This window comes from Talpa europaea (genome assembly GCF_964194135.1).
Source record: "Talpa europaea genome assembly, chromosome: 16".
NCBI lineage: Eukaryota > Metazoa > Chordata > Mammalia > Eulipotyphla > Talpidae > Talpa > Talpa europaea.
This window is the reverse complement of record NC_140084.1, coordinates 41,795,524-41,820,166: the sequence shown is the minus strand read 5'-3', so window position 1 is coordinate 41,820,166 and position 24,643 is coordinate 41,795,524. Positions and strand designations below refer to the sequence as shown.

Here is a 24,643-nt window from a genome sequence, read left to right as displayed (position 1 = left end):
GGGAGTGGGGCCAAGGGAAGCTGTCAGGCTGGGCCCCCTCTGAGGCCTGTCAGGGTCCTGTGACTGCCACTGCAAATCGCCGCCACCATGACAGCTTGAAAGAGCAGAAATTTATTTTCTCACTGCTGTGAGGCAGGGCCCATGCGCCCAGATGTCAGCCTGGCTGCACCGTGCAACGGCTGTCGGGAAGATTCCTTCCTCCCCTCTTCCGGCTTCTGTGGCTGCAGGTGTGGCATATGTCGTGGCCACATCCTTCCAGTCCCAGCCTCTCCTCACCTTCACGAGCCCTCTCTCTATGTCCCTGCGTCTTCCCTTCAGCCTGTCCAGGGTCCCCCCTCATCCAGGATGAGGCTCACTCCCTTCATCACATCTGCAAAGATCCTCACTCCAGATCAGGTGCTACCCTGGGTTCTTGTGCAGGTGTCTCGGGGAGCACCAGGGAGCCCACGGCAGCCATTATTCCATGCCACTTGTCCCGAGTGGAAGCCAGGCCCGGCGAGTTGAGATGAGGGGTCAGAGGCATTGGACTCTCAGGCTTGCCGCCTAAGTGTGCCCTCCCTCGCTGGCAGGTGAATGGCGTGGACATGAAGCTGCCCGTGGAGCTGGCCGAGGGCCGGATTCGTGCTTTCCAGCGCGGCAAGGACGCGGTGATCCAGACCGACTTTGGTCTGCGTGTGGCCTACGACCTCGTGTACAATGTGCGGGTCACGGTGCCAGGCAACTACTACGAGCAGATGTGTGGCTTGTGCGGAGACTACAACGGCGACTCCAAGGATGACTTCCAGAAGCCCGACGGCTCGCAGGCAGGCAACCCCAACGACTTTGGCAACTCTTGGGAGGAGAAGGTGCCCGGCTCACCCTGCCTGTCGCCGCCCCCCTGCGAGGACTGCGGGCCAGTTTGCACCCCTGAGCAGGAGCAGCAGTACCAGCAGGAGAAGTTCTGTGGCTTCCTCACCAAGCCCACTGGGCCGCTGGCCGCCTGCCACAAACTGCTCAGCCCCCAGGGTGCCCTGAAGGACTGCGTCTTCGACCTGTGCGTGAGCGGCGGGAACCTGAGCATCCTCTGCTCGAGCATCGAGGCCTATGTGAGCGCCTGCCAGGCGGCCGGAGGCCACGTGGAGCCCTGGAGGACCGAATCTTTCTGCCGTGAGTGCGGGGGCCAGGAGGAGCAAAGCCAGGGGCAGACGGGGAGGCGGGGCCGGGCAAAGGGCAGGCTGTGACAGGGAAACAGGGGACCCGGGTGTTGGGACCGCTCTCCACGGGCGCTGACGGGCACCCCCCCTCTGCAGCAATGAAGTGCCCCCCCAACAGCCACTATGAGGTCTGCGCGGACACCTGCTCCCTGAGCTGCTCGGCACTCGGCACCCCCCAGAAGTGCCCCGAAGGCTGTGCTGAGGGCTGCCAGTGCGACCCTGGCTTCCTCAACAGCGGCGAGGCCTGTGTGCCCATGGAGGAGTGCGGCTGCTATCACAACGGCGTCTACTACGAGGTAGTGGGGTCCCGGCATCCCGGGCAGAGTCCAGGCCTCAGCCCCTGCCAGCCCCTTAGTGTTAGTGCTGGGAATGGAGAAACAGCCCTGAGCATCTGCTCCAGAGCCTTTGCTCTGGAGCCTTTACTCCCTCTTGGAATCTCTCCTGCAGCAGAGGCTCAGGGGAGAGTTTGCAATAATTGAGTCTGTGAGTGAGTGAATGAGTGAGTAAGTGAGTGACTGATTACAAAGCTATGCTGCCCCTTAGATTCTCAGATGGTGTTTCACTGCTGAATACGTGGGTTTCAAGTGCTCTGGGTCCTGCTCTGTGCACAGCAGCAGCAATGGCAGAGTAGCGCCCGCCCTGACGCCCAGGCCTTGTGTCCCCACAGCCAGACGAGTTGGTGCTTCTTGACAACTGCCATCAGCAGTGCGTGTGCCGCGCCGGCAAAGGCATGGTGTGCAAGGAGCACAGCTGCAAGCCTGAGGAGGAGTGCCAGCCCTCTGGAGGCATCCTGAGCTGCATCAAGAAAGGTACTGGCCTGGGTCCGGGGCTTGTGCATTGTTAACAAAGGACATGGACTCTGGCACTAGGACACTGAGGGTGGAGCTGTTAGGACCTTTGTGGTGGAGGGAGAGAGGACTTGAATTTGGGATCTTAGACCTTGGGCCCCAGACTGGGATTCCCATGGCAAACAAAGAGACCTCATGCAGTGTGCGCGTCTCGGCGCCAGGCAATTACGAGCAGATGTGTGGCTTGGGTATCCGATATCCTTAGGGTGGAATGCAGAGTGAGGACCCTTGGGATAGTTTTCCTAGGGTGTCAGATTAGGCAGCAACAGGCAACCTTTTTCTCTAAAGGTCCACGCTGTAAATATTGAAACTTAGAGACTACATGGTCTCACTCACCTCACCACCGCGTCATGAAGAGCATTGTAGTCAATTAAGTTCGGTGGTTTGACTCCAGTAAAACTTTGTTTACAGAAGCAGGCAGGTGTAGCGCCATAGTCTGCTGACCACTAGTGCACTAGGTGCTGGCCTTCAGACACCATCCCCTAGCGAAGGGGAGCTAGAGCTTCCACGTCTGGGATGGAAAGCAGAGTCCTGAGGTCTCGGGCAAAGAACCCACAAAAGCTGGAGTCATGGATGCAGGGTCTCAAGCACAGTAGCCCTGGGTGGCAGGACTCCATGGTGGGAACTCCAGGTTGTGAGCTTAGGTCCAGGGTCCCAGTGTCAGGGTCTCATATGTTGGGTCCTCTGGGGTGAGATGCTCCCCAGAAAGTCCTTCCAGTACTTTGGTTGCGATCTCCAGGATTTCAAATGTATTGGCCTTAGTAGCTGGAGCTCAGGTGTGGGGGATTCTGGGGCCCAAGTCTTGAACACACAGAACCCTTGATCCAGGGATGCCCTCTTGGGGTGCTGTAAAGACTGGCTTTGTGGACACAGGGGCTTCTGGGACTCTAGTCTCAGATCTGGGTCCCCTGGAGCTAAGCTCTCAGCAAGGGGCTATCCCAGCATGGGACTCGGATACAGAGACCGTAGACCTGGGTCTTGGCTGTAGAGACCTCGGTCTCAGACCTCAAAGTGCCAGGCCTGGGTCTCTGATGTGAAACCCCTGAGATCTGGTCTCCCCTGGGCTATCCTCAGAGCCAACCTTCCTGGCATGATGAGGGGAGGTGTTGGGCAGCCCCTGAAAGACCTCTCTTCTGCCCCCAGACCCCTGCCAGGATGTGATATGTAGGCCACAGGAGACGTGCAAGGAGAAAGATGGCGAGGGTGTGTGCGTGCCCAACTACGAGGACACCTGCTGGCTGTGGGGCGACCCACACTACCATTCCTTCGACGGCCGGGACTTCGACTTCCAGGGCACCTGTGACTACGTGCTGGCGACAACTGCCTGTCCAGGAGTCAGCGCCCAGGACCTGATACCCTTCACTGTCACCACCAAGAATGAAAACCGGGGCAACCCTGCCGTGTCCTATGTGAGGCGAGTCACCGTGACCACACTGGGCGTCAACATCTCCATCCACAAAGACGAAATTGGCAAAGTCCGGGTAAGCCCGTTGGCCCCAAGCCCACCCATTAGGGCAGAAGGGCTCTGCTGGCCACAGGGAGGTGCCCAAGGCGCGCTCTCCTCACCCAGCCTGGAACTAAATGGCAGCAAAAGCAACTGTTACAGCAAAAACCTGACCCTTTTGCTTTGAATTAAGGAAGCCTGGCCCTTTGCTCAGAGCTGACTGATGTAGGATGTCAGCTCATGCCTTTTTAGAGAACTGGATTTGAATCCAGGCATTCTTTATGGGCTGGCTGAAGTTGGGCAAGTGAAGGCGGGCCTGGCTGTGAGCTGGGGGTCAGAGCAGGCCCCGCCCCTCTGTGAGGTGCTACCTGTAAAGTATAAAGCACGCAGCTGAGGGTCAGGTCCATCGTGAATGTTTGAAAGGCCCAGAGACTCTAATGTAGAACTACATTGAGGTGGGGGTGCAGGGGTGGAGCCGGGAGGAGGAGAGAGGATGGGAAGATGGGGATCAAGCCCCAGGGTGGGGAAAAAGCCACATGAGCTTTCACTCTCCAGAGAGCAGCTAGACTTGAGCAGATTCTGTAATGGCTGCCAGATGACCATGTGGCTGGTTGTGAGGAAGGCCTTGGCAGCACCAGCCATGCTAGGTGAGGGAGGTGAGGTGAGCTGGGCCCCCCACACATTTAGTCACCTCTGTTTGTCTCCATTCCTTCCTTCCCCCAGGTCAACGGCGTGCAGACAGCTTTGCCCGTCTCCGCGGCTGGCGGGCGCATTTCAGTGACCCATGGCTCATCCAAAGCAGTGCTGGTGACCGACTTCGGGCTGCGCGTCAGCTATGACTGGAATTGGCGCGTGGAGGTGACTCTGCCCAGCAGCTATCATGGCGCCGTGTGCGGGCTCTGTGGGAACATGGACCGCAACGCCAGCAATGACCAAGCCTTCCCCAATGGCACCCTGGCTCCCTCCATACCCACCTGGGGCGGCAGCTGGAGAGTGCCAGGCTGGGACCCACTGTGCTGGGACGAATGCCAGGGGTCCTGCCCAACATGTTCTGGGGACCAGCTGGAGGAGTACGGGGGCCCGGCCTACTGTGGCCCCCTGGCCTCTGGTGCCGGAGGCCCCTTTGCTGCCTGCCACGCCCATGTGCCCCCCGACAGCTTCTTCGAGGGCTGCGTTCTGGATGTCTGCATGGGAGGCGGGGCCCACGACATACTTTGCAAGGCCCTGGCTGCCTATGCTGCCGCCTGCCAGGCCGCAGGCATTGTCATCGAGGACTGGCGGTTGCAGGCGGGCTGTGGTGAGTGTGGGGGGAGCAAAGCCAGTGCTGGGCTGGGGTTTGGAGGGGGGGGGGGTCTTGTCGCTCCAGGACTGGCCTTCTGCATCTCTTTCTTTCTGTCTCTTCCTGTCTTTGCTCCGTAGCACCCTTTGACACTCTCTCTCCGTGTTTCTACGTTTGGGTCTTCTTTGTCTCGCGCTTTCTCTCTGTACCCCTCTTCGTGACTGTTTCCTGCTCTGTCTCACTTTCTGTCCTTCGTATCTCTCTGCCTCCTCCACCCTATACTCAGATCCCACCTCCTGATATTTTGTCTCTTTCTCTCCATCCCGCCCCTTTATCCTCCCACAGAGCTCCCCTGCCCCAGCAACAGCCACTATGAGCTCTGTGGCCCAGTCTGTCCAGCCAGCTGCCCGTCCCCTGCGCCCCCCACCACCCCAGCATTCTGTGAGGGCCCCTGCGCCGAGGGATGCCAGTGTGACCCGGGTTTCGTGTTGAGTATCGACCACTGCGTTCCCCTGGACGGCGGCTGTGGCTGCTGGGCCAACGGCACCTACCATGAAGCAGGCAGCGAGTTTTGGTCTGATGGCACCTGCTCCCAGCTGTGCCGCTGTGGTCCCGGGGGTGGCTCGGTGGTCTGCACACCTGCCAGCTGTGGGCTAGGTGAAGAGTGTACTCTGCTGCCATCAGGCCAGTTTGGCTGCCACCCGATCAGCACGGCTGAGTGTCAGGCCTGGGGTGACCCCCATTATGTCACCCTGGATGGGCACCGATTCGACTTCCAAGGCACCTGCGAATACCTGTTGAGTGGGGTCTGTGGTGAGCTACCCAACGGGGTTGAGCATTTCACCGTGACCGTTGCCAATGAGCACCGGGGCAGCCAGGCCGTCAGCTATACTCGCAGTGTCACCCTGTCCATCTACAACCACAACCTGACGCTCAGTGCCCAGTGGCCCCGGAAGCTGCAGGTGAGGCCGCTGTGGGTCAGACAGCACCTGCCAGCACTGGGGTGGTTTGGGAAAGCTAAGAGTCTGACATCCTCCTGATTACCTTTTGCAGGTTAGCAGGGGTTCCAAGTACACATCTTGGAGCCAAGGGCTTAGAGCAGTGACTTTCCCATCTATGAGCCTTAGTTTATTCTGTAAAATGGGTCTGAGTGAAGAACCTGCTATGTGTTTTTTATTATGACAGCGGCTCCTATATTACTGCAGCTCTGAGGGAGGTTCAGGGTTACACCCAAGTGGACAGGTAGTGGAGCCAGAACTGGAAACAGCAGCTGTACCATTTACTACCCACACTTCCCACGCTCACAGGTGGACGGCGAGCTCGTGTCGCTGCCCTTCCAGCTGGACTCGCGCCTGCATGCCTATGTGAGCGGCGCCAACGTGGTGGTCACAGCAGCCAATGGGCTCTCCTTGGCTTTTGACGGGAACAACTTCGTGCGCCTGCGAGTCCCAGCGGTGTACACGGGTGCCCTGTGTGGCCTGTGCGGGAACTACAACCAGGACTCCTCAGATGATCCAGAGGCAGTGGGCAAAGACCCTGGCCACTGGCAGGTGGGCGGCACCCCAGGCTGCGGGGAGTGTGTGCCGGGGCCGTGCCCTCCGCAGTGCACGCCCGAGGAACAGGAGCAGTTCGGCGGCCCGGACGCCTGTGGCATCATCTCAGCCCCCGACGGTCCACTAGCACCCTGCCACACACTTGTGCCACCGGAGCAGTACTTCCAAGCCTGCCTCCTCGACGCCTGCCAGGTTCAGGGTCATCCGGGAGGCCTCTGCCCAGCCATGGCTGCCTACGTGGCCGCCTGTCAGGCCGCTGGGGCCCAGATCGAGGAGTGGAGGAGACCAGACTTCTGTCGTGAGTACTGAGCCATGTGTGAACCACTTAGTGAGAGCCTCTCCTTGCAGAGATTTTTCTTCCCCAGTAGGGCTGAGGGACCACCCCACCTTCCAGGAGCCAGCTAGCTCCTGTCAGAAACCCCTCCACATTCACACACGAAAATCCCCCAGATTACATACTGCAGTGGAAGACACTTTGTTTGATAGAGCTGGTCTGAATGCCCGGGTCCAATCCAGACTCGGACTCACGAGCTCAGACTTCTCAGTTGGACTGGGGTGACTGACCTGAAAAGTTACGCAGACACTACACCTACGATGCCCCTAGACTGTTTCAAGCATAGGGTCAGATAGAATGAGTCCTGTAACCTCGGACAGGGAACCCTGTGGTTGGAGATGGTCCAGATTTACAGAGACACACCTGGGCAGATATACCCAGGTAGAGTCAGGACCCTGACATCACCCCAGAGCAGGTGCTGATTCCTGGTCAGACAGTTCTGGTCACTTCTCCTCAGGCCAATTTCCTGACTCATCCTTCAGCTTCACATACTCAGAGTCCGCACACTATATAGGCCCTGCCAGGTGCGTTCACACCACAGTGACATTCACACCCCTCATCTGGTTCGAACCCTGCATATTTGGTCAGGGAGACCTGTTCAGATTCACTTTTTAGAAATACTCGGTCAGGTTGACACAAAACCTGGTTCGCAACCTGGTGCCCAGATCTCACACACAGCACCCCATCAGATGTGCTGGATCAGACACCCCGCTCAGATCCTCCGATAGATTCACTCATGAAATGTGCTGAGCCAGAGACCCGCAGCTTCGCCCACTCTGGTTTGCTCACTCTCCTGCCCCCTGCCCTGCGCCTGACCAGCCCACTCCCCTCTTGTCCCCACAGCCCTCCAGTGCCCTGCCAACAGCCACTACGAGCTGTGCGGTGACTCCTGCCCTGTGAGCTGCCCCAGCCTGTCGGTGCCTGAAGGCTGTGAGTCCATCTGCCAGGAGGGCTGCGTCTGTGATGCCGGCTTCGTGCTCAGTGGGGACACCTGCGTGCCAGTGGGTCAGTGTGGCTGCCTCCACGAAGGCCGCTACTACCCGCAGGGCGAGATCTTCTACCCAGGCCCCGAGTGCGGGCGGCGCTGTGAGTGCGGGCCCGGCGGCCAGGTCAGCTGCCAGGAGGGCACCGACTGCGGGCCCTATGAAGAGTGCCGGGTCCAGGACGGCGTCCAGGCCTGTCACGCCACCGGCTGTGGCCGCTGCCTGGCCAATGGGGGCATCCACTATGTCACCCTCGACGGGCGTGTCTATGACCTGCACGGCACCTGCTCCTATGTCTTGGCCCAAGTCTGCCACCCACAGCCCGGGGACGAAGACTTTAGCATTGTGCTTGAGAAGGACACAGCTGGAAAGCCCCAGCGCCTGCTGGTGACGGTGGCTGACCAGGTGGTGAGCCTGGCTCCAGGACCGCTGGTAAGTGGGCACGGTGCTGCCTTGGAAGTGTGAGGGGAACGCAATCTGCCCTGGGGACTCCGAGGGGGGTTTTGGGAGAGAGATGACTAAACCACGGGAACTGAGGGGGAACACCATTCTGGGAAGTCCGTGGGGGATGTGACCCAGCTTATGGAGCTGAGGCACACGTGATTCTGCCCCAAGGAGGGCAGAAGGGACACGGCTCCACCCTGGAATTCTGAAGGGACCAGCTTAAGTGTGGTCTCTGAGTCCCTGACCAGCTGGATCCTTCCACGCAGGTCACTGTGGATGGCGAGGTGGTGACTCTGCCCGTGTCTATGGGCCACGTGCGGGTGACTGCCGAGGGCCGCAACGTGATTCTGCAGACGACCAAGGGGCTGCGGCTTCTCTTTGACGGCGATGCCCACGTCCTCATGTCCATCCCCAGCCCCTTCCATGGCCGGATGTGTGGCCTCTGTGGGAACTTCAACGGCAACTGGACTGATGACTTTGTCCTGCCCGATGGGTCTGTGGCCCCCAGTGTGGAGGCCTTTGGGGCCGCGTGGAGGACCCCCAGCTCCTCCCAGGGCTGTATCGAGGGCTGTGGGCCCCAGGGCTGCCCCGTGTGCTTGGCAGAGCAGACGGCCCCATTCGAGAGCCTCCAGGCCTGCGGGAAGCTCCACGACCCCAACGGCCCCTTCTCGGCCTGCCATGAGGTGTTGAGCCCCTCTGAGTACTTCCGCCAATGTGTGTACGATATGTGTGCCCACGAGGGAGACCTCGCCTTCCTCTGCAGCAGCCTGGCGGCCTACACAGCAGCCTGCCAGGCGGCCGGCGCAGAAGTGAAGCCCTGGAGAACAGACAGCTTCTGCCGTGAGTGTCTGTGGGCCCCTGGGAGGGCCCCACACCAGTCTCGGGGCAGTCCCTGCCAGCTGCCTGCTCACTGGCCCTTCTTGGACTCTCAGATAACCCAGTCAGGGTGGGTCTAGCTGTTTCCTCGAAACCCAGGGCAAGTCCGTGTTCCCTCAGGTTGCCCAGGACATGGCAATGGCCCCTCACACCTCCGGCAGGGCCATGTCTCCTTCACTCTTCTCAGGGTAGGGCCTATGTCCAGCTCTGCCATCCACCCCAGGGCCTAGGGTCTGTGCTCAGTGATGAGCGTGGACTCCGTCTCCAGCCTTGGCCTCTCTCCTGAGTGCCAGCCTCGGGACCGGGGGCCTCTGGACCTCTCCCTCAGGTCCTGAGGATCCTTCTCAGCTGCTGGGTCTCCATATGACATCAGCATTTAACCCCAGATCTGATCCTCCTCTTCCCCATCATCTCTGGACAGTAACCCCACCCATCACTTGCTCAGCCCCAAGCCTCACCCTGGATGCCTCCCCCAGGTCCTGACTTCCCCTCCCCCAACCCTGTCCATTCTATCCCCACTCAGCCCTGATCACACTCAGCTGCCCTGGCCACTCTGGGCTGGGTGTGGGTAGACCTAGGTCAGTGGTCCAGAGTCCCGCCAGCGTGACGCCAGCGCCTCTCTCTCCGCAGCACTCCGCTGCCCCGCCAACAGCCACTACTCCGTCTGCATGCACTCCTGCCAGGACTCTTGCGCAGGGCTCTCGGGCCTCACGGGCTGCACCACCCGGTGCTTTGAAGGCTGTGATTGTGACGAAGGCTTCCTGCTCTCCCAGGGCATCTGCATCCCCACTCGAGACTGCGGGTGCACCCATGATGGCCGATACTTGCCGGTGAGCAGGCTTTGAGGTGGACAGGGAGGGTGGAGGAGCGTGAGGGAGACCCAGAGCTTCTGTGCCTCAAGCATAGGGACAGAGGAGCCACACCAGTATCCAGCCATGTGGCTGAAGACTGGTGACGACCCAGCATGTGGCTCCTGTGAACAAATGATCGTAAGGTCAGTGCCTGAAAGCAAGGGAAATTTGTTCTCCCGTAGTCACAAATTCTCGGGAGACTCGGCTCACTTCTGACTCTGTCCCCCCAGAGACTGAATCAGGTCCCACAAGATAAGGACTCAGTCTTCTAAGACAGCCTCCGCCTCGGGTGCTGGGGGTAAGCCCCAGGGGTTGGCTCTGCCTCTTCTACAGCCAGAGCTTCCCCAGACCCCGCCTCAGGCTTCGTGTACTCCACCCGACTCCAATAATCTGTGCTTCTGACCAACTGAGTGTCCCTCAGAGGTTCCCAGGCCCCCGCCGCAGGTTTGATTAAGTTGCTGGAAGAGTACACAGGACTCGGGAGTCCCGAGCTCACTGGATCCCCAGTTTATTACAGCGGGTATTAAAGGATATCAATCAACAACCGGAGGAAAGAAATGCACAGCGTAAGGTGGGGGGAAGGAGGGGGCTTCCGTGCCCTCTCCATGTGTGCCGCTCTCCCCAAAATCTTCACATGTTCACCCGCCCAGCTTTCCAAAGCCCCTTCCTCCTGGGCTTCATGACACAGGCACCAGCGACTAAACCTTTGGTCTTAGAGCTTACCCGCTCGCCCTCTCCTCTCCCGGGAATTCAGCGTGACGTGTAAAGTCCTACCCTCTAAGCTTGGGGGGCTTCCCGACAGCTCACCCACCCACCCCCTAGGCTACCATTCCAAAAGTTATCCTCGTTTTAACCAGAGACACCTTTAACACTCAACACTTCAGAATTCCCACAGCGGCCTGTGGGATCGCAACAATGGATGAAGACCAAAATGTATGAGGAATGTATTTGGTCATCTGATTGCAGGATCAAACTATGTTTGGTTTTCTTGAGATTTGACGAGATCACCAGGCAGTAACTAGAGAGAGAAGACAAAGGAAGGACTGAGCCCAGGGCACGATTGCGTTGTGGATTTGGGACATGAGGCAGAACTGAAGATGCGGTGAAGAAAGAATAGCTGGTCAGAGAGGAGAAAGTCTCATCCTGGAGTTGGGGCCCCCGGTCCTGGGGTCTGGGCTGTGGGCAGTGGGACTCTGGGGCGTCTCTCGTGGCCGGCCCTTCCTATGTCAGTTATCTGTAGCTCCATTGCGAGCTACACCGAAGCTGAGGGGCTTCGAACAACCATGTGGATCACAATTCTGTGGTGGTAGGTATGGCTGGGCTCCGCCTGGCTGTTCTGCTGTGCCCTGGGCTCTGCCTGCCTCGTGGTGTTCCCCTGAGCGTTGGCTGGTCCCTGACAGCACCAGCCGGCGTGGCTGTCCTTCCTCCAGTCTGTCTTCTGGCCGGCTAGCGCAGACTGTTCTTAGGGTGACTGAACAGGGTTCCAAGAGAAAGGGAGGGAGTACAGGGGGTGGGTGGGCGATTGAGCAAGAGAGAGAAGCTCTTGAGGTCTAGAACCTTGAGAAGCTCTTGAACCTGGCCCAGCGCAGCTTCTACTCTGGTTGAATAACTAAATTATAGTCTTAAGGCCAAACCAGACTTGCAGGAAAGGGGACATACACCCCGTTTCTTTCTCTTATTTTTTTTTAATTATTTATTTATTTATTTATTTATACAAGCACTGGGTATAGTCAGAAGCGCGGGTGGGTGAGAGAATTCACCAGAGCCAGAGTGGGGAGCAGAGCAGGCAGAAGGAGCAAAGTACACTGCTCAGGGGAGCAGCGGGCGGCAGAAGATGTCTGTGCGCCATGTGGGACCCTCCCTCTGGTGGCCGGGGAGCAGCCGGGGATCGAACCAGCATTGCAGAGGCTGCAGGCAGCTGCACAGCCCAGCGCTCAACCGCTGCGCCACCAGGGGAGGCCCTCTCTTATTTTTTTTAATTGCAGTAAGATTGGTTTACAACATTATATGAAATTTGGGGGGACAGCTTCACACGTCAGATGCATGTCACACACCCACCATAACCAGGGAGCCCTCCCCCTCTGCTGCCCTGCCCACTGGTAGCCTCAGCCCTGCGGTCATGTTTCTCAGCTTTTTTGGGAAACTTCATTTTTTAATGGGAATCACTGTGACGTCACCGTGCGGAGGGTGGAAGGGCTGTGCCGGCTGTCTCCATCCACCACACCACCGTAACCTGGCCCCTTCTGCACACAGATGAACACCTCCCTGCTGACCCCAGACTGTGGAGAGCTCTGTTCCTGCTCCTCAAGCTCTGTCCTGACGTGCCAGCCAGCTGGCTGCCAGTCAGGCCTCATATGTGCCATCCAGGATGGGTCCCAAGGCTGCTGGGCCCCCCAGGGTCTCTGTTCCCTCTCTGCGGGTGGCAATCTCACCACCTTCGACAAGGCCCAAAACGTGATCAGCTCCCCCAACGTGTATGAGCTCTCTGTCCGCTGCCCAGGATTCCAGGGGGCCATCCCCTGGTACCGCGTCCTTGTTGACATCCCCATCTGCAGCGGCAAAGTTGGCGCAGCACGCCAGGTCCACGTCTTCTTCCAAGATGGGCTGGTGACTGTGAATCCGAACAAGGGCGTGTGGGTAAGCCTGGGCACTCGGGGCCATCTCCCTGGGCCCGCTGCTGCTTGTGGGATCCCTACACTGCTTCTGGCTGGCTGTGTCCTTTCTCCAGATCGCTGCTGTTGGGTCATCTCTGGATGTAAATTTGTCTCAGTAGTTCAGATTGGGTCCCTCTTTCTGGCTGAGTCCACGATTTATGATGGAGAAACAGTAATTTTATCATGTGGTTATTGCACTTGCTAGGGCACTACTTGTATTCAGGCATCAGCATTGTAAAAACAAGGGAGAACGTTGCTTTCATTTAGGAACAGTTAATTATAGGACATGCTCAGGGTTCTTTTATTTTGAAAACAACCAGACAGGATGATGCTGGGGTTTCACTGCTTGTTTATCTCCCTGGCACAGAGTGCACCCCCAGCCTGGCCTCAGGTGATGTGTGCGTGCCTGTCTGTCCAGTCAGGCTGACCCCTGTACCCATCCATCCAGAGCTCCACTCTACTATTTTACGTATTCATCTCTCCATAGTGTGCAGCCATCCAGGTCTTCATCTTTTTCAGCACCTGCTTCTGTGCTTTTGCTTCTTGAACTTATTATCTTGCTTGAGGGTTCCATTCTCCTGCCATCTGTGGCTCTGACCTCACCTCTGTATTCCTCCCCCACCACCAGGTGAATGGTCTCCGAGTGGATCTCCCAGCTAAGATGTTAGCATCTGTGTCCGTGAGTCGGAATCCCGATGGCTCTGTGCTGGTCAAGCAGAAGGCAGGGGTCCAGGTGCAGCTTTGGCCCAATGGGCAGCTGACTGTGATGGTCAGCAGTGACCATGCCAGGATGCTGTGTGGGGCCTGTGGAAACTTCGATGGAGTCGAGGTCAATGATGGGCACAACTCCCAAGGGAAGACATCGATGGAGAGGTGGAGAGCAAAGGATTTCTCCCCATGGTAAGGGGTGTAGCTCAGAAGCTAGGCCTCTTAGGACAGGGTAACCCGAGTCCTCATGGGAGGGCGTAGTTGGGGTGGATGCTAAGCGGATGAGAGAGGGTAGGTGCTAAGTGTCTATCTCTCGCAGTTCTGCCTGATCAGCCATCGCCTGGGGATGAGGACTTCAGGACCTGATTGCCTGAGACATTGCAATGATTGAAGGAGGTGCTGTGTCATTATGGTCCTCTTCCATGTTCTGCCCCTCTGCTGAGTCACTATGATTGACTGTGAGGGCAATAAATAAATATCTTAAGCTGAGCTGATGTGTCTCTTGCCTACTCATCCCTGACCTTCCTCCCTCCGTGCCTGGGGAATCTGACACATGATGAACATTTGTTGGGGATGACAGGGTGGATGGATGGATGGATGGATGGATGGATGGATGGATGGATGGATTCTAAGAGGGTAGGTGGGGAAATGGAAGGAAGGGAAATGGATGGCTAGAAGAATGGGTGGATGAGAAGATAAATGATTGGATGAAGGAAAGGAATGAAAAATGGAAAGAGATCAATAGATTATGGCTTAATTATTTTTATGGTCCTAGCAAGTTAATTTCTCTGTCACCAGTTTCATATGTCTCAGGCCATTTGGGCAGCTATAACAAAATGCCATGGGCTAGATGGCTTATGAACAACAGAAACTTATTTCTCAAGTTCTGGAGGCTGGGATGTCCAAGGCACCAGCAGAATTGGTATCTTGCAAGAAACTGCTTCCTGGTTCCCTCTTCCCACTGTGTCCTCACATGGTCGAAGTTTGAGGGAGTTCTCTAGAGCCACCACTAGGGTTCCAGCCTCGACCTAATCACCTCCCAAAGGCCCCACCTCCAATTACACTTACATTTATTTACCTTTAGTACCAAATAGAAGTAACTAAGGGACAAAGATTATATCAACCAGTTTATTCCTGGGCCCTGGTACACAGTAGGTACTTAGTACATATTCGGTGAATAAATGATCCACAGCAAATCTGGAGGAAGGATTTAAAACATAGCATATAAAGGATAAATGCCCACAAAATGCAAACAACTCCTTAAAGTCAATAAGAAAAATATAATTAGAAACATACAGATGATATAAACAGGCAATTGACAGAAAAAGCCACATATTTTGAATGCATACAATATGTCAGGTTATTCATATATATACAGTATTTCTTTTTTTAAAAGATTTATTTATTTATTTTATACAAGAACCGGGGTACAGGCCAGATGTGAGGGAGGGTGAGAGGATTCACCAGAGACAGAGTGGGGAACAGAACAGGCAGACTGATGAAATACACTGCTGAAGGGAGCAGCAGGTGAGGCAGGAGAGGTCTGCTGCACCATGTGGGACCCTCACCAGCCAGCCAGGATCGAATTGGCACTGCAGAGGCTGTGGACAGCTTCACAGCGCAACGCTCAGCCGCCTGTGTCACCAGAAAATGCAAACTGAACGCGAGCCGAGAGTAGGACTCCACTCTAGTAGATAGGAAAGAAAAAGGAGAGGCTTAGAGGGCGTAGAGGAGACTTTAGAGCATTAACTAGTACTAGTGAAGGAGGGCACCGGGCACAGCCTGGATTATGAGGGCTCTGGCACAAATGAAGGGAAGCCAGAAGGTTTTTGGTTTTTTTTTTTTAAGATTTATTTATTTATGCAAGAGCTGGGGTACAGGCCAGAGGCGCGGGAGGATGAGAGAATTCACCAGAGACAGAGCAGGGAGCAGAACAGCAGATGGGCAGAAAACAATGCTGAGGGGAGCAGCAGGGGAGACAGGTAGGTCTGCCGCACCATGTGGGTATCTCCCTGGCCGGCCGGGAATCGAACCCGCCCTGTAGAGGCTGCGGACAGCTTCACAGCGCTGCCCTCAACCCGCTGCGCCACCGGGGAGGCCCAAGAAGCGTGTTTTGAGCGGCGATCATTCCACCCGCTAAGGCAGCCGCCACAGCCGTGGAGAGGGCGGCGCCAAGCGAGGATCCCCGCCCACAGAGCCCCGCCCCCTCCGGGCGGGGCGCGGCTCCGAGGGGCGGGGCTGCGCGCTTGCGTCACGCGCCGTGCGTCGCCGCGCGCCTGCGCCCCTCTCCACGTGCGACATCCCCGGACTCGTGCGGTTCCGGACGCCGCGCAGCTCCGCACGCGCCATGAAGCCAGGTGCAGGCCCGGGAGGGGGCCCGGGGTCGGGCGGCGGGGCCTGGCGGGAGTCGGGGTGCTTCGCGGCAGTTGGAGGGGCGGGGCCTTGGCCCGAGAGCAGGGCTTCTGCGCCCGGAGCCCGTCTGGTGGGGGAGAGGGTCGTGGTCCCGGTGTCGCCGGGGGAGCGGGTCTCAGCCGCGTCCTGGGACCGCTCCTGAGCCCGGGTCCGCGCTCGTGCTCGGAGCTGTGGGTCTGACTTCGGAGAGCCCGGTCGGGAGTCGAGAGGCTTGAGCCTGGGCTGGGGGGTCCTGAAGTGGGGTTCGTCTCATCGAGGCGTCATTAGGGCATTTGTGTTGGGTCGGGCGCGGCGGTCACGGTACTGACCCGAGCCTCGGGCCAGGCTTCGGGAGTCGAGTTCGGAGGTGGCCCGTTCGTGGTTTGGGGTCCCGAGGAGACCCCCGTTTGCCTCCGCCGTGCCCGCCGTCCCCTCGGCCCCCGACCCGGCTGTCCAGAGGCAGCCCGAGTGGGGAGGGTGCCCCCCGACAGTGTGTGACCCTCAGGGGCCACTTTCCCGCTCTCGACTCTCCCTAGCGGGCGGATCCCCGCGGAGGAGGTGGAACTTGACAAACCCAGAAGAGGGTTAGCGTGGGTTAGAGGAGGGAGCTTGGTCCCAGGGCAAATGGTTTTATTCGCTCCTTGTTTGGGAGAATCTGATGATCCCATCTCACTTCATGGTGGAAGTGTAACGGGGTGGTCCCCAGGAAAGGGGGAGGTTCCAGGTTCCCTGCCCCACCCAAATGGAGGGTGGAGCTGAGCAGGGAGAGAAGAAGCTGAAGAGGAGACTGAGGAAGGAAGCAGGATGGAGCCAGGAGACCTGGAGGAGGCACATGGAGCCGAGAGACACGTGAAGAAACTGCGCTTGCCTTTTGGTCGTGGACTGGCTGACATAGATGTGGGGGAGAGACCCATGGGGAGGTGACCATGGCAGCTTTTATCTTGATTTTGATTTTGCTCTTTTCCTTCCGGGCTTGTCTGGTCGTTTCTGACCCTTTTCTGTGGGTCCCCACTGGAAGATGCTTTAGACTTGTGGCAGGCTTTGGGGCCTTGCTCTGGGCCAACCCCATTTGGATGGAGTTTTACCCACGAGGGAATGGGTAACTTTGGGTGCTTGATTTAGAAACTGGATTCTTTGCCTTTCCTGTATTGTTTCCTACTTGTATTAAAGTTCCTTCCCATTAAAGTCTCATGTGTTTTTTGTTGATGTGGTGGATGGCAGAACCCATTTGAATAGGCAGGTTTGCGGGGTTTGGGCTGCCCCTCTACCTGCCCTGTAACAGATTTGGCGCCCAACGTGGGATTCAAACCCCCCAACCCTGGGATTAAGAGTCCCATGCTCTACCAACTGAGTCTGTTTTTGCATAACTTCCATAGGGATTTTGTCTGCTTAAACTAAAAAAAAAAAAATTGGACATGAGTTTGATTGTGTGGCTTTGCGTGGAGTTCTTCCAGAAAGTTGAAACAGAGCAGAACCAAGAAGAGGAGAACCTGTTTGCTTTGTTTGTAGGGTTCTAGAGACCTCCAAAGAAGGTGAGGAAGCTTGCCTCCATTGGCAGGACTGGACAACCCGGCCAACAAAAAAGTGCTGGTACCCTCGAGAAGAGGAAAGCCCAGGTGGAGTCTGTTGAGACCAACTTTGTTCCTGAAGCCTACATGGACCGGACGCCAACGGTTCGCTCTGATCCTATATGGAGTATTCCAACAAAGCCAGATAAAACTGCTGTTTAGTTATTCTGCCCTGTGATTTTATGCAAAAATAGGTAAAATGGTTTAAAAGTAGATTTAGTTTGCGAACTTTTGCTATGCTGTTAAAAAGTTTGGGATCAAGGTTGAGAAAATTTGTGTTTTACTTAAGTTGAACCATTTTAAGATTTTTTCCTGTGATTTTGATATATTTGCTGTCGTGTTTTAGCTAATGCTCCAGATTTTTTTCTTTTGGCTTGGATAATGGACTCTTTTCCAGTAATGGAAAACTGTCATACTGAACATTAATGGACAGTGCTGCTGACTAATTGTTACACACATTGTAATCCTGAAAAAAGACTGTCTCCTAAGACTACACCCAGAGATCTGTGCCACCATAGATATGGTGGAATAAAAAATAAAAGGGGGGATTGTAACAGGGTGGTCCCCAGGAAAGGGGGAGGTTCCAGGTTCCCTGCCCACCCAAATGGAGGGTGGAGCTGAGCAGGGAGAGAAGAAGCTGAAGAGGAGACTGAGGAAGGAAGCAGGATGGAGCCAGAAGAGGACCTGGAGGAGGCACATGGAGCCTAGAGACACGTGAAGAAACTGCGCTTGTCTTTTGGTCGTGGACTGGGTGACACAGGTGAGGGTGAGACCCGTGTGGAGGTGACAGTGGCAGCTTTTAACCTGATTTTGATTTTTTGTTTTTCCTTCTGGGCTCGTTTCTGACCCTTTTCTGTGGGTCCTCACTGGAAGATGCTTTAGATTTGTGGCAGGCTTTGGGGCCTTGCTCTGGGCCAATCCCATCTGGATGGAGTTTTACCCACGAGGGGACGGGTAACTTTGGGTGTTTGATTTAGAAACTGGATTTTTTGCCTTTCCTGTATTGTTTCCTACTTGTATTAAAGTTCCTTCCCATTAAAGTCTCATATGTTTTGTGTTGATGCGGCGGATGGCAGAACCCATTTAGAATAGGCAGGTTTGCAGGGTTTGGGCTGCCCCTCTCCCTGCCCTGTACAAGATTGAGTGCCTCGTACAGAGTTGTCCCGGGCTGTGCTGCTTAAATTACTGTGGGATCTTGGGCAAATGGCTTTTCCTTTTTGTCCTTAAGTTATAATTCAGTAGGATCGAATTAAGAAAGCAGTTGTGGGGCCTCCCCAGGTGGCACAGCAGTTGAGAGCTGGACTGCGAAGCTGCCCGCAGCCTCTGCAACACCGGTTCAATCCCTGGCCACCGGGGAGGGTCCCACGTGGTGTGCAGACCTCTCCTGCCACCTGCTGCTCCCATCAGCAGTGTACTTTGTCACTCTGCCTGATCTGCTCTTGGCTCTGACTCTGGTAAATTCTCTCACCCTCCTGCACTTCTGCTGTACCTAGCGCTTGTGTAAATAAATAATTAAATCTTAAAAAAAAAAAAAAAGAAAAAGAAAGCAGTTGTGCACATTGATAATTAATTTCGCATTGTATAAGTGTGTCAAATCAACGTGCTGTACCCCTTAATCTTACACAGTGTTTTATGTCAGTTATATCTCAAAGCTGGGCATAAATAGCGCGGTGTGGATGGTTGGTGGATCCGTGTCCCCTCTTGTGGACTTCTAGTGAGTCCGAGACCTGGGACACGACGGTGAGGGAAATCAGACATGGGGGACTGTCATGTCCAGCATGCAGCAAATCTTTATTGTCTTAGTGCTCAATATATACTATTTTAATTGCAGCAGGTGTAACATCAAAGCATACCATATAGTGACAACATGTATGAGTGGTTAGTCTATTTTCTTACTATTATCTATTTACTTCAGCCAGTAGGGTACCAGGTGGTTAGTTCTCATGCACATAATTTTATTGCCCCCTAGCCAGAGCCTGGGAAGTTAGCTCATTATTTTTGTTGTTCTCAAACTGTGGAGATGTATGCAGGTCGCTTCCAGGCTCTCAACACCAAGTCCTGTCACCCAGAGGTTTTCCTCCAAGATGCATGTGTTTTCACATGCCTTAGGGACTCGGGTCAAGGCCCTTCTGCTCACTGCACAGGGTCTCTCCATTTTGTTGTTCTCAGACTGTGGAAATGTAGAAGCCTGACTCCACGCAGGTCACTTTCCAGGCTCTCAACACCAAGTCCTGTCACTCAGAGGTTTTCCTCTGAGACGCATGTGTTTTCACATGCCTTAGGGACTCGGGTCATGGCCCTTCTGCTCACTACGCGGGGTGGCGCCTCCAACACCCTCCCAAAGCTCCCTTTCTCTTCACTGTTTGGGGATCTCCTGGTGAAGGCGGGGTAGGGGGTTAATGGACTGTGTGTCTTTCCCACTGAGACCCTGGCATGCCTGCAGGTGCCCTGCAGTCTGATTCCCCCCGGAATGGCAAATACTCTTTCTTCCCGACTCTTCCGCCATTGTGTTAGGATATGGAGATGTGGATGTTGTCTGGACCTGCAACAGGGTTGTAGTCTGATTTCTAGAGGAAAGCTTGGGGGAGACTTTGAGCAGGGGCATGAGACAGTCTAATGGACACTTTCAAAGCAGTTCTCGCTTCTGTGTGCAAGAGGCTTCAGAACAGCAAGAGCGGAAGCAGGTCCATCAGCGGGATGTTTGTTGCCGGAATCTAGTTGGATACGATGTGGCTTGGACCAGGTGGTAGCAGGGACCTGGCTGAGTTTTCACCCTGTGAAAATAGATTTTAAAGATAGAGCCTCCTACTTGGATGTGGGCTGAGAGAGGAGGCAAGGGTAGCTAAGGGTTTTGACCAGTGTAACTGGAAGGACAGAGTTGCCATTTTGAGAGGGGAAGGCTGGGAAGAGAGGGGGTTACACCAGAGGGTCTGTGGACCTTGTCCAAGAGCCCCAGGACCCGAAATGGCCTAAGGTAGATTTTGAGTGAGTGAGCCTGAACGTGTGCCGTGTGCCCCCTGCATGCCATGCCCTCACCCGCTCTTCCCAGGTCTCTTCTGTGAGCTTGGGTTGAGTTCCTGGGCTTAAGTGGCAGGGAGTGGGAGACTTATTCCCCGGAGTTTGAATAATAGTATTGAAACTGTGCCAGGCAGCGGAGGACGTGTATTTGACACCGTGAGGTCATTTTGTCTCGACGCCGCTCTGGGGAGGCGCTGCATTACCGCCATACCTCTGGCCTACAGGTGGGATTTTCAGGGAGCCCAGCAGTCTTCCTGACTCTTGGCCCAGAATGAGATCAATAGATTATGGCTTATTTTTATGGTCCTAGCAAGTTAATTTCTCTGTCACCAGTTTCATATGTCTTAGGCTGTTTGGGAAGCTATAACAAAATGCCATGTGCTAGGTGGCGTATGAACAACAGAAATTTATTTCTCAAGTTCTAGAGGCTTGGAAGTCCAAGGCACCAGCAGAATTGGTATCTTGCAAGAACCTGCTTCCTGGTTCCCTCTTCTCACTGTGTCCTCACATGGTCGAAGTTTGAGGCAGTTCTCTAGAGCCACCACTAAGGGTTCCACCCTCGACCTAGTCACCTCCCAAAGACCCCACCTCCAAATGACATCACATATAACATGTGTCCTATGTAAAGTGGACTTCCTTCTGTTACCCTCTGTCCCAAATCCTTCCTTCCTAGCATTTTTTACGCTTACAATTTATTTGCCTTTAGTACCAATTAGAAGTAACTAAGAAAGGCCCTCCCCAGTGGCGCAGCGGTTGAGTGCTGGGTTGCAAAGCTGCCCGCAGCCTCTGCAGCTCTGGTTCAATCCCCGGCTGCTCCCCGGCCACTGGAGGAGGGTCCCACGTGGCGCGCAGACCTCTCCTGCCGCCCGCTGCTCCCTCAGCAGTGTGCTTCGGTCCTTCTGCCTGCTCTGCTCCCCGCTCTGGCTCTGGTGAATTCTCTCACCCTCCCGTGCTTCTGACTGTACCCAGTGCTTGTATAAATAAATAAATCTTAAAAAAAAGAAAAAGAAGAGAGAGGACCAGACAATAAAGAAGAAGAAGCAACAATCCAATAGAAAAAGAAAAGATCTTAAGGGCTCATAGAGAAAGAAAAATGGTCCTTAATGATAAGGAATATTCACTTCTGCCCATACTAAGGAAAATGCAAATTAAACTATCATAGAGACAGAAACACAACAACACAATTTGTTGCCAAAGTTTTGAAGATAGAACTCTTGTTACCACTAGGAATGCAAGATGTATAAATACAGTGCAGGGACGTTTGGTAGACTGGCAACATGCATTTTTTTCCTTTGACCCAGCAATCTCACTGCTCAGAATCGAACTAGAGATAAAATGGCAAGAAAAGGATGGAAACCCAAGGTTGGCCCCTGCAGTGCTCTTTATATACTGGAAAAAACTGGAAAAAATCAGATGTTTAATTAGTAGACTGTAGAATAAATCTGATGGATAACTATGTAGATGAATGAAAAATAAGAACGAGGGGCACAGGCGGTTGAGTGCCACATTGTGAAGCTGTCCACAGCCTCTGCAGCACAGGTTCGATCCCAGCAGGCCGGCGAGAATCCCACATGGCACGGCAGACCTCTCCTGTCTCGCCCGCTGCTCCCCTCAGTAGTGTATTTCGTCAGTCTCCCTGTTCTGTTCTCCACTGTCTGTGATGAATCCTCTTACCCTCCTGTGAATCTGGCCTGTACCTCGGTTCTTGTATAAAGAAATAAATCTTAAAAAAAAAAAAAAAAAAAAGATCTCTAGACATTAATTTGTAACTATCTCCAGGATGTATTTTGAAGTGAAAAAACAAGGTCAGAACAAGAACAGACACATAGACGAATGGAATCTAATAGAAAATCCAGAAATAAACCCACAGATTTATGGTCAACCATTCTTTGACAAAGGAGCAAAAACTGTGCATTGGAGCAAAGAAAGTTTGTTCAATAAATGTGTGATAAAGGACTGATCACAAAAATCTGCGAAGAGCTGATGAGACTCAACAGTTCACACAGTTCTCCATAGTGGTTGGACCAGTTTGCACTCTCACCAGCAGTGCAGGAGAGTTCCTTTTTCTTGTGTGGAGATTTCTGGACCTACTAAACATAGAGCTTCCATATGATCCAGCAATTCCACTCCTAGGTATTTACCCAAAGGATACAGAAACATCAATTCCAAAGAGCACCTGCACCCCTATGTTTATAGCAGCACTGTTTACAATAGCTAAGCTTTGGAAACAACCCAAATGCCCAAAAATAGATGACTGGATCAAGAAGATGTGGTGCATATACACCATGGAATATTACTCTGCATTCAAAAAAGATAAACACATGCCATTTGCAGCAACATGGATGGCGCTGGAAGGGATCATGCTCAGCGAAATAAGCCAGAAAGAAAAAGAAAAATACCGGATGGTCTCACTCATAGCAGGAATCTAGAAAACTTAAATAAGAGACCAGGAAAAAGAATAACTATAAGAAAGTAAAAATCAAAGTCAACAAAACACTATGAACCAGAGACACTCTATGGGGGGGTGGGGGACGGGGAGGGGAGGAATTGGGGTCAAAAAAGGGGGTTGCAATTGTATGGGGAATATAAAAATAAAATTTATTTAAAAAAAAAAAACAAGGTTAGAACAGTATACATAATAAAAGACACCTAAAAGGTGGGGCACAATGGGGCTTGGGGGTGCTGATAATATTCTATTTGTTGACCTGGGTGGTGGTTACATGGGTTAATCTGTTACAGAACAGGGAGAGAAACACCCCAGAACCCCTAAACCTGCCTGCTCTCAATAGGTTCTGCCTTCCTTTGCATCAAGACAAAACAACAGAACTTTAATGGAAAGGAATTTTAATACAATTCATGTGCGATACAGAAAAGACAAAATAGTTTCCAAATATAGTACCCAAAGTTACCCATCCCCTCGTGAGTAAATGTCCAGCCAAACAGCGATTATGAGAAAAAACTAAACTTTAAGTGGGAAACATTTTACCATGAACCACTAGAGCTCACTAATCCACAGACAGCTGCAGAGGGAAAAAGGACAGGCATGTTTAAGGCAAGGTCTACTAAGGCATGCTTGCCCTCGGAGGCTGCAGTTCTCAAAAAACAAACCAAACAGCCATCAAGAAACAAGTTTTGGTTACACTGCAGCAAGTGGTTAGTGTTAGCCGAGTTCAAGCAGCCTGATGTAAGCAGGTCATGTAACCCAGCAGAGGCAGAATACTTCCAATTATTTTCATCTTTCCTATAAGGCAGAAACACCCTGACAGATCTGAATTACTAGGAAGAACATTCAAGACAGAGGGAGGTTCAGCATTATCTTTTCACACCAAATTTCATGATGGACTAGGTTTGAGAGAGGTCCAGTTCTGGAAACAGTGAGAATGAAGGAATAAGTGTGTGCTTAGAAAGGAAAGACAGGTGCCCCTCCACCCCAGAGGATGCCAGAGACCCTTCCAATAAGGAACATTTTCTAGATGTTTGCCTACCCCTCTCAACCCAGGCCTCCAGAAACTTGATCCAAACTTCAAATATCCCACAATCTTTCACAGCTTGTGAAGGAGGTAGCATCGCCCAAATCTTGTTCACTCTAAGCGGACACCGCAATAATTACTTAGCCATACTAAGGCAGGATCTCCTCTCTGCGATGCTTCTTCCTCTGCTCTGCAGTGCTAGACAGAGGGTTCAAGCCATTGGGTTTGACCTTCAGGTAGCTTATTCTTCACATGCCTGTGCTGCCATTCCATGCTTCCTGACAGCTACCTGTCAAAAGAAAACAGGAGCATCACGCAGAGGCCAAATATCCCTCCTAGAACTCAGTCTCTGGAATCCAGGTAGGTCTTGTAGAAAGTTTGAAAAATGAAAGTGGGAGTAGAAGGCAGGTACCCAGTGCATGAAGGGGCTGCCACATTCCAGGAGAGATGCCAAGAAACCTCACCAATACAACTTCACGCTAAGACTAGGATTCCCAAGGGCTTCACCTAGAATTTGGGCATCTCACTAGTCATTAATATTTTATCATACAGATGTCCAATATTGACACACAGGTTGATCACCTCGCCCAGGAAGCTTCCTGGCAGAGCAGGAACTCAAAAGCAGACCAGGGTTCTCTCTGCAGGAACGTCCCACCCTGCCGGGCGCCTGCGCCTTGCTGGAGTCTCAATCTACGACTCCACACCAGACCTAGAAGCTTCGCAAAGCACAGCTGGCCCACTACTGCCCGCCTTCCTCGGAGGCAGCGTCAGTGAAAGCACCGCGAGGACTGGCCGGACCTGCGGCCCTTCGGTTCCAACCATCTCCCCCATCGGCCCCGGTCCACGGCTCACGCCGGCACCCGCGCTCAGGAGCCCGACACGCACCGGGCTTCCTGCTCCACCCCTCACGCCCCCGGCTGCACTGAGGGCCCGCACTCACGACTCCGCAGCATTTACCCTCCCTTCCACCCGGGGCCCCAGGCCAGGGCCTCCCCTTCACCCCCACACCAGCACGCACTCCCCCTCCCC

At 54.2% G+C, this 24,643-nt stretch overlaps 1 protein-coding gene across 1 annotated transcript in view; it reads left to right on the top strand.

Annotated features, from left to right (window-relative positions):
* The window catches only part of FCGBP (Fc gamma binding protein), a gene marked incomplete at both ends in the record, with an annotated part of 70,753 nt that overhangs the window by 41,763 nt on the left and 4,347 nt on the right, over positions 1-24,643 (top strand). Inside the window, 12 exons of the mRNA XM_084256916.1 lie at positions 570-1,146; positions 1,290-1,489; positions 1,861-2,002; positions 3,185-3,522; positions 4,209-4,782; positions 5,110-5,726; positions 6,072-6,615; positions 7,495-8,066; positions 8,345-8,918; positions 9,585-9,784; positions 12,059-12,442; positions 13,088-13,359. Coding sequence (XP_084113042.1) covers positions 570-1,146; positions 1,290-1,489; positions 1,861-2,002; positions 3,185-3,522; positions 4,209-4,782; positions 5,110-5,726; positions 6,072-6,615; positions 7,495-8,066; positions 8,345-8,918; positions 9,585-9,784; positions 12,059-12,442; positions 13,088-13,359 — 4,994 coding nt within the window. The remainder of the gene's footprint in view (positions 1-569; positions 1,147-1,289; positions 1,490-1,860; positions 2,003-3,184; positions 3,523-4,208; positions 4,783-5,109; positions 5,727-6,071; positions 6,616-7,494; positions 8,067-8,344; positions 8,919-9,584; positions 9,785-12,058; positions 12,443-13,087; positions 13,360-24,643) is intronic.